Genomic DNA, 17345 nt, shown 5'->3' on the forward strand with positions numbered 1-17345 from the left:
AGGAACGCAAGAATAACATCCCACCAATCGGTGCCATGGAAAACTGTATGTTCAATATCACGTGACACACTCCACAAAAAACAAAAAACGACAGGACAACCGTAGCGAAAAAGAAAGTAGGTGATGGAGATATTCTGGAGCTGAATGTTTATCCGCACTCACATGCCACCCGTCGACTGCCAGCAAGAAGGCGGTGTTACACGACTGCATTTACGTGCCCACCACCTGATGGGAGCTTTCGGAGTGAGCTGCATTCCAGATGGTAGCTTTGTTTATGTGTTTTTTCATAATAGAGTTATGGTGATGGCGGTGTACTTGTTGACGGTATGCCTACATTGTTTAACGAAGAGCCTACGTACCCATTTACGGAGGATAAGCGGGAGATAAAAGGGCATCGAAGGAAGATAATGAAACAGCAAATCACTTGTTGAGTCTTTGATTTTTAGTAAGTCTATTGGGGATTCTGGTACACCACTGTTCTAAAACTGAACCACTGACTCGTAGTTCGGTACTCGGGATCACTCACGTGTGGAGCCGCGTTGTTTGTTGTTCTAAACGAACACGTTGTGCTGTTTATTTGCAGCTTCAATACACTCAATTAAGACAAGAGGGCAATTGCCATGGCTCGAATACGTAACCTTGCAAAAAGCGTTTCGTTTTCCCGTCAGGTCGCCCGTTTAGGTTGTGCTGCAAACATTCCGAACCGTGTACGAAGGTTGTTCCGTACTGATATATGAACAAAGGCGTCCTTGTGGCGCGTCGACGCCTAAAATCCAACGCTATCTTACACCTGACTCGCGGACTGTGTTTAAGCTATTACTACGCCAGCAAGGTTAATGGCCACAGCTTCGTTGCAAGCATGGGACTCAATTCGTTTCTGGATTTGCCCCCTCTGTTTTCGTTCTACAACGACTAATTGAGGCAAGACGCAGCGCTGTTGCTTTAACACGGAGAAAGAGAAGTGGAATACTGCTTTATACGGACGTAGCAATATAGGTACACATGAATGCAGCATGCTATGAATTATGGTCCATTTGTGAACTTTTGCCTGGTACACAAAGTTCTAGATCAATGATGCATGCTTTTCGCCGCAATCGTACTACAGGTACTTCCTTGATCTTTTACCCAGTTACATTTGCAAGCAAAGGACGGTGACACCACTTCGACAGCTTTCATTGGCGCATTGGTATATAATTCTTTGAGGTTATTTCACCTGCGGCATCTTTATATCTCAGCCAGACTGACAACGACACCTGTGAGAGCACCCGGCACCCAAGGCACTCGCATATATTCTCGGAGACGTTCACGCCTCTTGCCCTCAGGAAACCCTGTTTATTCGGTCGCCATTGGATTTCTTACATTTCCTCCTCTCGACTACGTCTGTTCGCCGTCAGGACATTTTCACCTAGCTTCACTCACACGCCTCTTGTACCTGCTCCGCCAACACATACGCTGCCGGGCAGTTTCTGTTTTCTTCTATAAAGTGATGGCCTATATACCACGATGCCGCATGAGAACCACCAACAAAAGAGAAGGCATTTTGTACTTTGTGTGATGCATTCTTTGCTTCGTCGTTTTAAGTTTGTCACGTAGCTAGCCTCCATCGCGGTGGTAAGAACACGAAAAATGGTACTTGAGCGAGAGGCACCTCACCACGAGCGTCACGGAATGTGGGTAACGACAAGGCCATGATGTACTTCCTCTCTCCGTGCCTCCCTTGCTCGAAGGAAACCCCGATATCACTGGCTAACCTAGGAGACTTTTTCTTTCGTGTCCATGCACGATTCGCGCTGTTCGTCCGGATCGCCATAATATGGGTCGGATTGGCGGGGGATATCCTGAGGAGGGTGATGATGAAACTGGAAACACCGCAAGATAACACTGATCGACGACTCTTGAAGCGAAAAAAGATGGAAGGTATTATGGCCTTCTCTCGACCAAACCAACTCAGATTACAACTACATTCATGGTCACCTTGCATGCACATCTGTGTCCACGCCGCCTCGGGCAAGCAGCCACTAAAGAAAAGGCGAAACGGAAGCTTTTCCTCGCCTATTTCGTTGCAGGATTCCTTCTGTTTTCTGTTTCTTTTTACTCGTCGGCTATGGGACTCAATTCTGTCTTCCACGAGTCCGCGAATGGTCACGAACTCTTTGTCGAACGCGGCCCGCGTTGCCACGCGCTCTGACAAACAACACTTCACCAAACACGTGATGCCCCGGTACCATTGTTTTGCTCTCGTTTGTTTATCAGTTTTCGGTTGTGTTCGTCAGATTTGCTGCTTCGTTTCGGCTACTCTCCTTCCATCCTTTCAAACTTGGACAGGAAATGTTTTTGCCGTGGCCCTGCCGTGCTTGTTGGGCGAACTGCGGTCCTCTCGACATTTTGATGGAGGGCTGTGCCGGGGTTGTCCCAGTGTGATCTTCCACTTGAGTCTTGTTTTGTTTTTAAATCACACAAACAGCTCTCTGTAAAGTCTGCTTTCGCAAGAGGCTCTCTAGGGACCACCAAGGACAGGCCCTACGCTTTTGACCCACGGGTGCATGTGTGGGCTGAAACTCCTGTCTGCCAGGCTTCGGCCCGTCGTGGTATTGAGCGTACTGTGTCTATTTAAATTTCAGTCACATCCAGAGATTTTATGGGTTCTTGAAGTCATGAACGCGTTCAATGGTCGTCTTTCACACCCCTCGAGGGTGCTTGTCTGAACTGGTATGGAGTTAAATGGGTGTGGTAGTTCCCCCAAACGAACAGCCGCTTGCGGGACGACTGATCTAACTGAGCATGACGGACATTTGGTGTCCGTGATCAATATATGCTGGTGCAGAACTGCGTCTAAACAGCGGGCGAGTCATGCCCACAAATTACTCTCCGTCCCGTTTGACTCTACCCCCCATTGCCTGAGCGTGTTTTCACGCCCCGTGTCCGTCCCAGCTTAACTTTTCCCTCACTTTGTCCAAACGAGGGTGCCCTTAGAATCCCTCAAGGTGCAGCTGTGTGAGAGTGCATACTAGCCAGCCGCCTGTCTGTCGGTTTCGTAGCTTTCGTGCACTTCGCTCGCACTTTCCTCCGCCTTTTCCGGTTGGGCTCCCGTTTTGCTTCCCATATCCACAGTAGCCTCTGTTACTTTCTCGGAATTCGTGTGATCGTCCACTTCCTTTTTCAGGCTGCTGGTCGCAGGCGGAACATGTCGCCTCACTCTCTCTGTCGCTTCTCCGTCAGGCCTGAGACCTGCTGTAGATTTCCGGGATGCCGTGTCTCCTCCTTTTTTCGGAAAACGGCGAGTTCGCCAGCGCCGCATAGACTGGAGAGAGGCTGCTCGTCCCCTTCCTTCGCTTCAAGAAGGCAGACTGCCTCAGTCAGTGCAGCCGCTGGGAGAGAGGCGCTGAAATGTTGGCCGTCTCCTCCGGACCTTCCCCTGGACTCTGAGGAGTTAAATGTAAACGAAAGTAGTGGCGACAGTCTTGGTTCGCAGCCTTGCTTTCGAGCATACGTGGTGCCCACCTCTGGAAATCGAAAAACGGGAAATCGGGACACCAGAGATGGAGGGAATTCTCGCATCGCCGGGCAGCCATCTCCAGCGCCTTGCTGTCTCCCTTTGACTCCGGTTCCGCGCGCGCACTCGTCGCGGTCTCCTCTCGCATGCAAGAATGCCGAAGAAGACTTGTGTCCCTCGGCGCGTGCAGGGGGGTCTCTGCGTTCTGGCCTCGGTGACTCTCCGCTTTTCGAGCCTCAACGCTTGGCTGTCGTGGCTCCTCGTTTTTTTCCGTTCGTCAGGGTCTTTTCATCCTCGGCTGTGTCTCGCCTGCAGTGCAGATGCTTCTCGACTCCCTTGTCTAGCAGGGGCGCGCGGGAGAACGGTGGGGGACAGATGGAAACGGCAAAGGTTTCCTCGAGGAATCCTGGGTCTGGAGTCCAAACACACGACGGGAATGCCTTGGATCTGCAGCGAGTCTTTGAGGCCATGTACCTTCTGCCAGACGATGACGCTTGCCACGCGAGTGTGAAGAAGCAAGCAAAAAGGAGGCACGGACGCAGAAGCTCAGACCCTGTCGCCCCGTCTGAACGAAGCCAAACCAGTGGAGCTTCGACGAGTCCGAGCTCTGGTTACGCACCAGATGTCTTTTCAGATTCTTCTACTCCCCCTTTTCTTTCATCAAGAGGATCTCGCAGATCCTCTGCCTCGTCGTCGCCTTCTGCAGAGACTGGCAGCTTGTCATCCGCCCCTCCAGGTCTCTCCCCTTCAACGCCGCCTCAGCCAGGAATGCGAGAAGCACTCGCCACAACCTCGCTGCCACGCAGCTTCCAAGTCTGTTCAGGTACACAGGAGCCTTCCTCTCCTCACGACGAAACTGTCTCTTCTCCCCATTCGTTTCCTGCATTGCCCTCCCCTCTGTTTCCCTGTCTCGCCTCCTGTCCTGCCTCTCCCTCTTCTCCAGGTGAACTGCCTTTCCGTCGAACAAGTCAAACTTCACCATCAACGTCTCCCCGTGTCTACCCTCCCCCTTCTTCGTCTTCTCCCCCTTCTTGGTCTTCCTCTCCTTCTTCTCCTTCGTGTTCGGTGTCGCTTTCGTCTGAAGACCCCGGCGGCGTGGAAGACGATTTGGATAACAGCGATCCGATTGCGTGGTTCTTGACTTCTGCGTCTCCTGCGCTGGCGAGTGCGTCGGTTCCGTCGAAGCCTACGCCGCCGCGTTTGTCTCGTCGGCGGACTTTGGCACGGGCGGCTTCGGCTCTGCCGCGGGACCGAAACAGTTGGATGTCTCAGCCGGAGGTGTTGATCAAGATGCTGTTCAAGGCGTCTCAGAACAACGTTCGAGATGCGAACCTCTGGAAAGTCTTTGTGCAGCGCGTGTCACTGACGGCTGTCCACATGAATGCCCACCAGTTGGCGCTCACGCTCTACGCTTTTGCCCGCGTGCGGTACTTCGATGCCCGCCTGCTCCACACACTCGCGCCCTTCATCTTGAAGTTGCTCGACGACTTCTCCCCGCAGGGCCTCAGTCTGGTCCTCAACGCCTTCAAGAAGCTCCACGTCCACAAGTACGACACCATCGAGTTGATCGCGAACCAGGTCTGTTTGGAAATCCACCGCTGCAGCGCCCAAGACCTCGCGCTCGCAGCCAACAGCTTGGCCTTCTTCTACGTCTACCACGCGAAATTTTGGAAACTCCTTCTCAAACACCTCCCCAGAGTCGGCCCTCAACTGACGCCTCAGCACGCCGCCATGCTCGTCGCCGCCTTTGCGCGCATCGATCTCAGGTGAGCTTCCTTCTCTCCTAAATGACAGTTCTCCTTTCTCCGAACGGCTCCGTTTGATTACATTCCGCAACCCAGTTTTCAAGCAGACACCAAGGCTGTGCATAGATCGTTCTCGCCCACCTCTCGCCGTCCCAACCAGTTTGACCAGAGGCTGTACTTTGGTCGTGCCGTTTTTGTGCGAAAAATAGGGTACTGTTCGTTTCTGAATGCGATGAGGTTCTGTGTCAGTATGCCTTCTGTCGTTTAACCGCTGCTTCTGGGACGGAGTTACATAGCGGATGGTCTTCGCTTCTCACTCGAATTGACAGCGAGAAACAAGTTCACCCCTATACTGTTTGACCCAGCAGATTAGTATTCAGTGTGATATTCTGGACCAACCGACCTCCCTTACTCAGCGGACGCGGAGCCGTGATGAAGTCAAAATTCTAAGTGATGTGAAGGTATAGTTTCGGAGGGAGAATTGCTGCAGGTCGTCTTCACCATCACATTGCAGGCCTGGTGTTTCTGTTTGAACTGGAGTCAGTGGACGGGTGATTGTCGAGAGGAGAGTATTCGTGTGTGATTCTTCGAGGCGCTCCTTGGGGGCAGCTGCGAAAAATAGGCGCGAGACGCAGGTGGGGGATGTTGCATACCAACACTTTCAGCTGTCGTCACCAGTTTAGTGGGGCAGGGCTGTGCAGCGCGCACGGCGGAAAGCCGACATTGTGCTTGAGGGCGAGCAGAAAGAGGAAACGACACTGAGGGGTTAGCGAACGCTCAGAGAAACGCTAGGGAAACAAGCAGCGGGAAGACTCTCAGAGATGCACGGGGCCACGTTCACATGAGAGGAAAGGTGAAGCGAGGGGACAAGCTTACGTTTGAACGGGAAGAGAGCAAGAAGACTTGAAAGACATGAAGCGACTTGCGTGTGACACGCATTTTACTTTAGTGTGCACAGACTCACGAGTAGGGTCGTGAGAGAGAGACGAAGAGCGAGAATTACGGTCGACCTTGCGGCGTTGAAACGAATTCCAGCGAAAATCGTCGACTCAATGGTCGTGCCAGCAACATGGTAGATGCTTCTCTGGATGGGAGACTCCGCGAAAGAGCAACGCGCAACGGAGGCAGGGCTCCTCCCTTTCGCTAAGTGGGCTACTCGAGGTGGTCTCCTGACTTCTTGGAATTGTCTGCCGAGGGACGCAGCATCTCCCTGGAGAGTCAACCTAAACTTTTCATGATTGGCGTTGAGCCGCTGATACGTGGTCCAAGATGTCTCCACTGGCTTGCTCGTCCGGTCGCACATCTCTTTGGTGCTCTCCTGCTGCTCTTTACAGGGACGGATCGGCGCTCTTGTTGCTCTCCCGGATACTGAAGAAACACTCTTTGTCTCTGGACCAGGCGCGGCTGTCTGTGGCTGTCAGCGCGTTCAGCAAACTCGACTTCACCCATCCGAAGTTGACCATTTCGTTCCACAAAGCAGTTCACCACCTTTTTGCTGAAGTACGTCGTGTCTTTTTCTCCAAACGTTTCGTCTCTCCCTTTCCTTTTCATCTTTCAGCTTGTTGCTCTCCAAAACACCCGTTGTGCATCCTAAAGTAAACAGAAGAACAGAACCAAGGGCAACCCACAGATCACCTGTTCGTGTATGACTAGCTATGTAGCTACGTAATTCCGTTGGAGGTTTCCTTTCTCTCTCTGCAGCGTTTGGCCTTCTGCAGTGTGTGTGGCACTTGTTTTCTCGGATCCCTTCGCGCTGTGACGTCCCTGAATCGGTGGAAAGAGATGCCTTTTGAAGAACCCCTGTGAGACAGTGTATGCCTGCCTGATGTCAACTCTCTTCATTCCACCTTGACAGGAGAAGCCTACGCCGCCAACGCAGTCTCTTCGTCAGCTTTAGGGTGGAGGCCTTCTGTGTGGTGCATCTGCTTCGCATTTCTTTTGGCGTCCTGTTCTTTTCACTTTTCTCACTTGTATCTCTGTAGTAGGAGCCACTTGCAGTCGATAAAAAGAGCCTTCTTTATGGGCAGCGACAGGCGCATGCCTTCGCGTTCGTCCCACGGATAGAAGAAGGCAGTCAGTTCCATCTCGCGGTTCTGTGTGGTATTCAGTCTTCCTCAAAGACAGACCGCAGTGGGTGCGGCACCACCTGTAGCATAGCACCGAAGAAGTTCGAGTTAAGATGTCCTGTGTTTACAACGTGTACCGCTACATCCAGAAGCGTACTACTACTTTCGATGATCCTATGTGTTCAGTGGTACACCTGAAGCCGTCACTACTTTCAAGTCACCAGGCATGCAATTCCAATCAGATAACCACTGGCACTAGACTCCCTGTCACACATTTTTGATCTTTTTATGGTTTCTGCCCAGTTACTTCCTCACTGTAGGATAACAGTCTGTTTCTACAGCTGTTATTGTCACACTCAAGGAACCCCACTATATTCGATGATCTCATCTGTTGAATCGCCCGCTGCTTCTCGCCTTCCCCTTCCCTGCAGGATCCAGACCCCTTCGACGCCCAGGCCCTCTGCCTCCTTCTCCACTCGATTGTGTGTCTCACTGGCGGCTCTGAGCACGTGAGAAACTCGAGAGAAACGTCTGGGAGCACATGGTCTCTGTTTACCGGAACGAGGTTCCGTCATGCTTTCGTGGCCACCATGTTAGCTGCATCCTGCATACTGGTATTCAGCGTGAATGTGGAGAACGAGCGTCGTGCCGAAAGTAATCATCTTTGATGCATGATTGTGTGTAGCCTTTTTCTGGGAAGTATAGACTACAAGATGGACCAAACCACGAAAGAAAGCGCGTGTAGGCTAAAAACGCCCTCGAGATCTACACGGAGTTGGTATGGTATTTGTGTTCTTGGATATGTACATGCTACAGTAGATGGTACAGTATTTTTCAGAAAGAAATGCACTATCAACTTATTCTTTTTTTATTTGAAAATAAGTGCAACACTTAGCGCCTCCTTAATTCGGAACATAAATGCTTTTGGTTGTGTTTATACCATGCGTTCAGTCCCCCAAAAGCCGTTTTCAGTGACATTCGCTCTCAGAGCCACGGGACGGGAGCGGGACGATTGGGGGCTTCAGTGAAGTTAAGCGTCTTTGTCGATGTTTCGCCCATCACCCTGCTCGCGCGTCTGCACTTCGGGTCTCATGCCTCCCGCTCTCTGCTCTCTTCCGGAATTCGTGAATAAGCAGTCTGCTGTTTCTAAAACGCATGCATCTTATCTTTCAAAGACGTGACTTGCGTTGTGACTTCGGAGGGAGTGACAAGAAGACTACTCAAGTAAGAGTTCCTAGATCCCGCCTCATTCCCTGGTGTGCAGAACTCGGGGTACCGGTAGTGCAGCCGACAAAAATCACCCACGGTTGCTAACATCGTTTCACGAAGATCCTGCGTGTGTATGTACAGCTGATTCGACGCCTTCTCGTCGCGCTTGTCCGAAAGTCGCCTTCCCTCGCCGTTCACCAGATGCGGAAGCTCCGCCACACGGCAATTGTCTTTCAGGCACACCACCCCGGTAGGCGGCGGCAAAGGGCACTTGAAAGCGTTTGCAAGGCCGAAAAATTCAACAGAGTCAAAAGGCGGCAAACTCAGACCATCTTCCGATTGAAACGATTTATCAAACTTTTTCGAAGTAACACAAAACACGTCAGGTGTGGCCATCGTGCGTACTTGTGGAAGTGAACTCCGGTTGCGCTTTGCTGAGGTGTCACAGAAGCCAAGTTATCTCTAGTTTTATCAAGGAAAGGTAATCCGGAATGTCACAGGACACACGCATATGGCTGCGGATCGAGATTCAGGGCCACCGTCTCTCTTTTTGTCTTTGCGCGAGTGACACGCTTTTCCACGAGAGACTCTGCCTCCAGTGGCGTAGTGGTGTACAGCAGTCATAAAGGACTTGGTGGTCTGCTGCTCATATATGGAGTCACATTCAGTCTCGTAGGCACTTTGACAGGAAGACAGGCGCCTCTTGGGTTCCATCAGAGCGTCTGGTGTGGCAGAAAGCCGCTGCGCGTTGAGGCGAGGCATGCCACGGAGAAGTCTCTAAATTGCTTTACGATCAAACCTTACACTGGATACGCTTGATTGGTAACGTGCAACAGACGAACGGGAGCGAAGAAAAGCGGAAATCCGTCATGGCATTTATAAGAGCTGTCGCCGACGGCGTTAACAGTTGGACAGAGAGAAGGCCTTCGTGCGTCTTTGAGTTTTCCTAGCCGAGGATCTGGAGAACCCGACTCTCGCCCACTGTCTAAAAAAAGTTTTTCTTTCTGCTGTCGGTGTAGATCTCTACGAGCAACTGGACGACGACGTCCGCCGGTTTCTAACGAATGTTCGAGACGCCACTCCCAAGGAGGTCCGTCGGAGAACGTAGCGTTTTCGCTGCGGACGACGCGCGTTCTTTCTTCGGGGGTTTTTGTTGCCCTTGTCTCTGTCTTCCGTTTTTTGTCTGGCTACTGTGTCTCGATACAGTCTGCAGGATGTGACGGCTTTATGTACACAAACGGAGTTTCCTGTAAACACCAAGGACGGGAATGGAGGAGTTGCGTTGTCGCCCACGCGAGTGTTTGGATGCGCCGTTTGATCAGAGAAGTCTAAGCTGTCGCTTTTCTCGTTCAGCGCGTGCATTTATATTTTCTGTGCAGTTTGCAGCTGTCTGTATAGTCTTGACTAAAACCACGTTCTCTGGTGGTACGTCTTTGCAGAAGTGACAAATTTTCTTGCCTGGTTGCACGGAAGAACTCCCATGCCTGTTTCACGTGTCGGGACACTGCGATTTTTTGGGCGCGTTTCCTCACGCTTCCTGCCTCACAGGTGGAGCTTGGAATTTCACCCGAGCTTGCTTTCTCAACTGAAATTCTGTGTTTTCTGTGGTCTTTTTGAATTTGCTTCAGCTGGGAGATCACGGCTCCCGCTGGGCCGTGGAGGTCGCCTGCATGCTGCAGGAAATGGGGATATTGTTTCAGCGGCGTTTGTACGCAAATGGGTGCCGCATCGATATTTTGCTTCCGGAGAAAAAGACCGTTATAATGTGCGCAGGTGAGAATCTGTGTCGAAACTCACAATCCACATGGATTTTTCGCGGGTAATTCTAGTGTGTACGCACAGGCCGTCGGACTGGGGGAGCCGCGTTTCCGTCCCGAGTTGTGTCGGCTCCTTTTCATTAACTCCTGTGTTTTTCCATCTGAGCCCTCAACTTCTGAACATTCATTTCCCGTCATGTCCTTCTATTTTACGTATGTGTACTTTGTGCCAATGTGGGATGGTTTGTGGAAAGCCTGTCCTGCCATGCCGCAAAGGGGAAAGGTCTCGACGAACTGCGCGCTGTGCTTAGGTCCCCATCACTTCTACCTCGATTCCACCAGAAGAACGGCGTACTCTAGGCTTCAGCAACGCCTTTTGGAGCTTCAGGTAAAGCACATGTTGAAGAAGTGCATGCGCGCATCGATGTGCCCCCTTCCTGCGCATGTGAGAAAGCATGATAGTCATAAGTCTGATAGGTTTCTGCCCGTGTACGTGGGATGCCGCACTAACGTCAGTATATATACTGACCGCTCTGGACAGACATCCCCAAACAGTCTGTCGATAGCCAAAAGAGTCGCGGCGCAGCAGTGATTCGGTTACGGAGACGGTTCTGATGTGCTAGCATGTGCCCATGATGGAATGGACAGGCAGAAAGCTGTCGAGATTAAAAGCGTACCGACGTGGATTCCTATCTTATATTCAGGGTTCCGAGAGCCCCGTTTATGGGAAAGGCCGTTTTTTCTAGTGGGGGAGAAGCAGCTGTTTCTAGGGTGATGTCGTTTCCTGCAGTTTTTGGCTGAACCTCGATTGCGCACGTGCTTGGTGCTTCTGCGCGGGTCTCGTGTTTGCCATTTCTCAGTCCACGTATCAGCTTGGCGCCCTGCATGCGTTTGGGCTAACCTTTTGTTGCCTCGGTCGCATGCTCTTTTCTCAGGGCTACTCCGTCTGCGTGCTCCCCTACTACGAGTGGTCCGAGTTGCAGAACCCTGAGGAGAAGCAGCGATTCTTGTGGACTTTCGGACGTCGCGCGGCAGCCGAAATTCAGGCGACCCACGCCAGTGACGACTATGCCGATGAGGAGGTAAGAACAAAGGTTTCCGTCTTCCCAGCGTCTGACAGTGGCTTTTTGAACACTGTTCGCGTGACTGCAAAACCAACAGTGAATCTGTTATGTCCCTCGGGCAAACTAAAAACCGCTTCATGTGAGAGCAGTGAGGAAGTGTTTCCTTCAATAGGTCCACCGGAGTGTTCAGCCTTCCTAACCATCTCATGCCCTGTTCTTCTCATGATGCGCATCTAACATGCTTCGGAAGTGGCATTCTCTTCGAATATCGCACGAACGAGATGGCGCCGCAAGCCGGCCCTGAGCGCCTTTACTTCCTGGGGATCCTAAACAGGATGAAGTCTTCGGAAACCTTTCGAGCGTTCGTGTGATGATTCAGACTTCAGAGCGGGTAGCCTACGCGAACACCTTTTCAGAGGACCCTGTTGAGCTGGCCTTGACTGTGGAAGAGGCGTTCGACGAGGACATGGACTCTGGCAGCGACAGTAAGGCGACATGCTTAGAAAGAAAATAAGAATTGTCACGTACTCGAGTCTGTAAGAGGCCCGAGTCTATTGCTGATTTGTACCTGAGTGAAAGAGGATGCCATCAGGAAAGAACGAAGCTCCCTATATGAATCCAGGCATGCGTAAAATACGGGTCAACGGATGCGGTGCTGTTGTTTCAAAACCAGCATTTCTGTCCCGCGTTCGCACGCGTCATCCATATTTGTTACTTCTTGTGAATGCGGCGGAACGAGAGCGCTGTGCTACTCAGGCATCCCAGGACTGCTTCTTTTGCGGTGTAGAGAGATGGATGTCATGTCTGTTCTCCCTAAAAAAGTACCTAAACCTGCATTTGTAGCACCGACAGGCGCAGCAAGTATTGCCCCCGTGTAGTGGCTGTCTACGGAGAAGAGCAAGAACAGAGACGAGTTGCTTTCAATTCTCGTATTCTGCGCTGTATCCTGTCATGTTGTCCCGAGAAACCGAAACAGGATGTTTCAAACGTGAATATGCAGCCTCATCGATTCCGTGTTTCTCTCATTTGCCTCCCTTGCAGGCGACCTGCGACTAGGCCCGTTGGACGGTCTACAGGCAACCCTTTCGCCGCACACAAATTGACCAAAAGCTCGTGACGCCCAACGCCATGTATGGCATGTTTCTTCAAGACGATAGGAGTGCATGCTTTATCAGCGACTGATGCTTCATTATCGTGGCATGAAAACGTTCCGCATTCACCAGGCGGCGAGAGTAGTCGGATGTAGTGACCGTTGTTTCGAAAACTGGCTGTGGAATATGGGCACGTTAGTGAGGTGGTTGCCCCACCAGAGGTCGCGTTGGGGGCTGAAGTGTTTCACTGTTCTTTGCCTGCTGATACGCTGTCGGCTCAACTCCATTTCAAGGTTCTTCTGTGAGGGACAAGGAAACGGAAAGGTCATGTTTCCATCCGCGACAGAAACATGTATTGGAGTTATGTTGCTTGAGAAAGGATGCTTCTTAATGGCTGTAGCAGCCAACAAACTCCGAAATCTGGTTTTGTAGTGCGCAACAAGAGGTCTAGCTTCAGTTGATATCTCATTGGTATTGCACGGGAACACCCTCAGGGCCAGTCGTGGAGGAGCACACCCACTTTGTAGGGAGAAGCAAAGTGCAAAGGATGTGTATTGCTGTTGAGGAAAAAAACGCACTTTCGACTGAAGCAAGCGGAGCCAGGAACCTGTCTTTCGGTCTTGTGTAACTAGAACGGCAGGAGTTGAGCTGAGACAGAACCACAGACAAAATCATTCCAGTGGACAAAGCCGGCGGCACCGTAAAAAGCGACTCCTCGCACGACGAAAAATAATCTGTTGGGTGAAAAAGAGCACCGCTTGCTAATTGACCAGCGAAGACAAGTGCACACCGAGATGCACCTGTGTAAAGTACAAAAGGGAACCGGCGCGTGTATGTAGCCACAACACCCGCGTACAACCAAGAGTATGGTGACCAATATGAGACGAGATCCATTTGTATGTATCCATGTAACCAGCCCTGACCCACTGGCAATCGATTCACACTACCCCAGACTACTTGTTTCTACACACGCGTCATTCAAAAGACGGGTATTCCCATGGAACCTGACAACCCTGAAGAACTACACAAATGCTGATATGGCATCTGTACAAAAAGCAGTCCTTCTGACGAGCCTTTCTCGGCACGCGGATACTTGCCGGGAGGCAGCGCACTTCTCTCTGGATTTCCCAACCGTGCCAAATTTCATGCTGTCTGCCACCTGGTACTAAGTACCTTCGCTGACGGATGACATCACAAGTTACATTCAGATCAAACTGAAAATGTATCATCTTCATGCACGCGTCATCTGCCATGATTCCCGTTGTCCATCGCGAGAGACTGCGCCCCTCGATCTTCAAGCAAATCGGGATCCAAATTCTGCTCAGCGCAAATTGCCGACTTCATGCCATTTCGCCTTCTACGCCCGGCAGTTCGCTTGGCTCGCTCTCTCAGTGTACGTCAACCTGCTCTTCACACATCACTTCACACGATACTGAACTATTCTCTCTTCGCCGGTGATAACGTGTGGGCGGGGGAGATAGGGTTCCTGAGGGATAAACGGACACCTTCACGCACGCGGGATCGAAAAGGACATTTGTTTTCCAACAAAGCAACCAGACAATCAAGGCTGCCACGGCGCCACCAGCTGTGCTGACGACTAAAAACGACACCCACGCCTGAATGGGGTGAGCAGGAAAGTCGAAGATACTGTAGACGTAGCCAACTTTATCGCCGACTGTGACGGGCACCGTATAGACGATGACGCTCACGATGCAGTACGCGATACTCAACAGGGAGGCCACCCAGAAATGGTACACGAGGAAGGGGACGTGTCCAGTGTAAGTGATTAGGAACGCGGAAACAAGACAAATGGTGTGTTCGAGAATGCTGCTGGCACTTCGGAAAAACTGCCCGAAGGGCACAAGGATACACCAGAAAATCACCACGCACATGAGTGCCGCAACAGAGGCCATCATCCAAACCCCAAAAAGGACGAAGACAAGACACTGCTCTGAACCGGATGGCGACGTGTTCGCTTCCCCTTGGCTTCTCATTGTGCGTGAAGTGGCTCGACCGCCCTCTGGTTGAACACCCGACGCACGCACTTGATCTCTGTCACATTCCACTTGGTGTCTAGGTCCGTACTCCGGTCCGGGTTCTCTGTCTTCTGTGCCTGCCAGGCACTTCCATTCTTCATTGTGTGTACATGGTTTTTCCCCTTCCTGGAACAGATCCACCTGACACGGTGAATCCGTTGCGTGCGTCTGCCCCCATGTCGTGCGGCAGTCCGAGGAACACCCGGCGTATGTACACCTCTCAGATGCAGGCAAATTTCTCGAAGCACCGTGACCCAGGGCACTCTGTACAAACACACCTTCCACTGCAGAATCTGGCTGCGTGACTGTTGTCTGGCATGACGTGGCTCGGAGAGGTAAAAAAACAGATGCCCCGTTTCTGTCAAGTACCCCATCACGGCATGGGCCTGAATCATTCTGTAGAGACGCATACGCTTGTCGGGTGCGGCGCCTTAGAGCGAAGACTTGTACCAACCAGTTAGGTTTCCTGGTTTCCTGCACCACAATACCCTGGCTCTGATGCGAATCTCGAAAATCCTTCGTATCACCTGCTTCGATGACGCTACAGCCGACAGATTGTACTGGCGCCGTTCCCCCAAATACCTCCTGCGCTCGTCTGTCTCGCGTACTGTTTAGAATCGACGGAAGAGCCACGATGCTACATCCTGTCGCAACTACAGCGTGTAACGTAGCCAGGAAGTTTGTCCAAAACGTGAAATAGACATACGGTACATCGGACCCGATATTGGTCCAGACCAAAATGGCCAGCAAAAAAAGCGCGAAGAAAACGCGGAGTAAAAGCAGTGTGAACGGATCGAAGAAGTCGAAACGGCTGCATGCAAACACCTGCCTCCACTCCCGCCCGTGCAGGGTGAAATCGAAGCCCTTCGTACAGATATGTCGGCATTCATAAAAGAATTGGTCGCACATGCTCACCGCCACACTCCGTGTCGCTGCTTTCCCATCCGCGCTCGGATCTCTGAGCGACCGAGATTCTTCTCTAGACTGGTCGTCTGCGGTTGTACGTACAGCGAACCAAACATGAGCCAACGGAGCAGTACGAAGACTAGACAGACACTCAGGTACAATTCTAGACACGTTGTTCTCGACTCTGTCCATCGAATCTTGGCAACCGCCCCTGAGACAGTCAGACGCATGGGAAGAGTTCGCGACCAGTTGTCCTGAGGAAGTGCACTGGCCTGAACAAACAAGGTTTGTTGCACCTTCTTTCTTGCCATCTCTACTCAATGAAGAGGCAGGTCCGCTTTTCTCGACATGACAACGAGACACACCTCCGGACGAGGATATTGCCACAAAAATTGAATTCTGGTAGCCGTGTTGCTCCCTTGGTAGCGTTGTGGTGAGTTCTGCCCCTTCTTTCTCGCCTCCATGGCTTGCAGAAGGAACCTTCCCTTTCTCAACAGACGCAGACATCGCTACCCTGTAAAAAGAATGTATGTTTCTGTTCAGGCGCCTGTCATTCGTTGAAAGATTTAAAAATAGTATTTCACAATGATGACAAACAGTTCGGGAGAGAGCAGAGCACGTCTCGCGAAGTGAATCGAAATATAGAAAATCTCGCACTGGTCGACTTCCGTGGCTCCTATCCAAGCATAAGCGAAGCGCTTTCAACCAGATTTTAATGGTAGAATTCGAGACGAACCGATGAACTTGAGCACCGGCACACACGCGGAAAAACTGTTTTCGCCAGAGTATCAGTCAGAAAGTCCCTGTAAACCGGAAAGGTATAATCCTGAAAACCGTGAAGGCTCGGAAAGACGATCCCTGGAGGCTCGCAAAAGACGGCCACGAATAACTAGTGTGCGTAACGGGTTTCTCCTCGGTAAAAATTCCTGAAGAAGCAGATGGTACTTCCAGCGAAATGTCAAGACGAAAAATTCAGTTATCTGCTGGTAACGACCTAAGCGTTACGGAACCATCCCAGGCGCCATGGTACCGGTGGTTCACCCGGCATACCCCTCATAAAGACAAACCCTCTGGCCACACATATGCATATACATGTATAGATAGATCTGTGGTTATTCAATACATGCTTGCAAATACTTGCGGATGTACAGGTAGGTGATAATGGCGACATTGATGGTACCTTCAAGCACATTGGAAGACTAGACAAATGAAGTGCAAATTCGGGACTTCGCTAACTACTAGAGTGAACAGAGCACCTAATCTCACGGTTCACAATATACTCACGCCGAAACGCCTCTTGCGCCAGCGTTGCGTTGCTTGCGGGTCGCCATCCTACGAAGAAAACACTTGCTAAGTGAGGAAAAACGGCAGCAAGACGGAAGTGCACAGTGCAAATCCGGCTGTCGAACTTTTTCGTCTGTTGGAACTCCAAAGGTCCGGCGTGTCTCAAACCTAGTTTACATACAGGGACGGTCCACACTTCCGCTTCACCTCGATTTCCAGCAGAACGTAGCGAAGCCACCAAAAAAGTTTACACAGAGCGACTTGTAGACGAGCGAGCTTCAAAGAGACACACCCGACACAGCATGCATTCTTGGTTTCGCGTCAAAAGTCAACCTGTCCTCAGGCGTGATGTTCACAACCTTTAATACTGAAACTGCTAGAGTGATCACATTTAAAAAATTTGCACCGGAATTCTACGGACGCCGTATTCTAGACCAAAAGGATTACACAGTCGCGTATTTCATATACAGTTCACGTGCGCCGAATATCAGCCCTGCCTCGAAGGCGGGTCACTGCCAAGACAGAACGGCAACACGGAGTCAGGAGATCTGGACTGAATTTCCAGTAGCAGTACCAAAAAAAGACTCCCGGAAGATATAGGTAGAGAAAACTCCAATGAGCAGTCACCTAAAGGCGAACAAAACTTCGCGATACGCGTCGTCGGCACACTAACATATTCATTACGTTACCGTGT

The 17345-nt window shown here is 51.2% G+C and overlaps 2 protein-coding genes across 2 annotated transcripts; both read left to right on the top strand.

Moving 5' to 3' along the window:
- The first annotated feature begins 770 nt into the window (after window positions 1-770).
- TGME49_225520 (hypothetical protein) lies at window positions 771-2798 on the top strand. The gene has a single exon (XM_018780105.1). It carries the CDS (start codon window positions 1689-1691, stop codon window positions 2472-2474), a length of 786 nt encoding a protein of 261 aa, XP_018635999.1. The 5' UTR covers window positions 771-1688; the 3' UTR covers window positions 2475-2798.
- Window positions 2799-2877: 79 nt separating this feature from the next.
- Window positions 2878-17318, top strand: TGME49_225510 (RAP domain-containing protein). The gene is made up of 10 exons (XM_002366183.2): window positions 2878-5259; window positions 6573-6738; window positions 7736-7813; window positions 8655-8763; window positions 9533-9603; window positions 10142-10286; window positions 10582-10658; window positions 11206-11352; window positions 11714-11819; window positions 12376-17318. Exons 1-10 carry the CDS (start codon window positions 3185-3187, stop codon window positions 12435-12437), a joined length of 3036 nt encoding a protein of 1011 aa, XP_002366224.2. The 5' UTR covers window positions 2878-3184; the 3' UTR covers window positions 12438-17318.
- Window positions 17319-17345: the final 27 nt, after the last annotated feature.

The sequence above is a fragment of the Toxoplasma gondii genome, chromosome X (assembly GCF_000006565.2).
Source record: "Toxoplasma gondii ME49 chromosome X, whole genome shotgun sequence".
In the NCBI taxonomy this organism is placed as follows: Eukaryota; Apicomplexa; class Conoidasida; order Eucoccidiorida; family Sarcocystidae; genus Toxoplasma; species Toxoplasma gondii.

Coding starts and splice junctions, on each gene's coding strand:
- TGME49_225510 (XM_002366183.2), top strand. CDS start 3,185: ATGTCGCCTCACTCTCTCTGTCGCTTCTCCGTCAGGCCTGAGACCTGC. Junction 6,739..7,735: donor TTCACCACCTTTTTGCTGAA/GTACGTCGTGTC, acceptor CCTTCCCTGCAG/GATCCAGACCCCTTCGACGC. Junction 7,814..8,654: donor TCACTGGCGGCTCTGAGCAC/GTGAGAAACTCG, acceptor GTGTATGTACAG/CTGATTCGACGCCTTCTCGT.
- TGME49_225520 (XM_018780105.1), top strand. CDS start 1,689: ATGATGTACTTCCTCTCTCCGTGCCTCCCTTGCTCGAAGGAAACCCCG.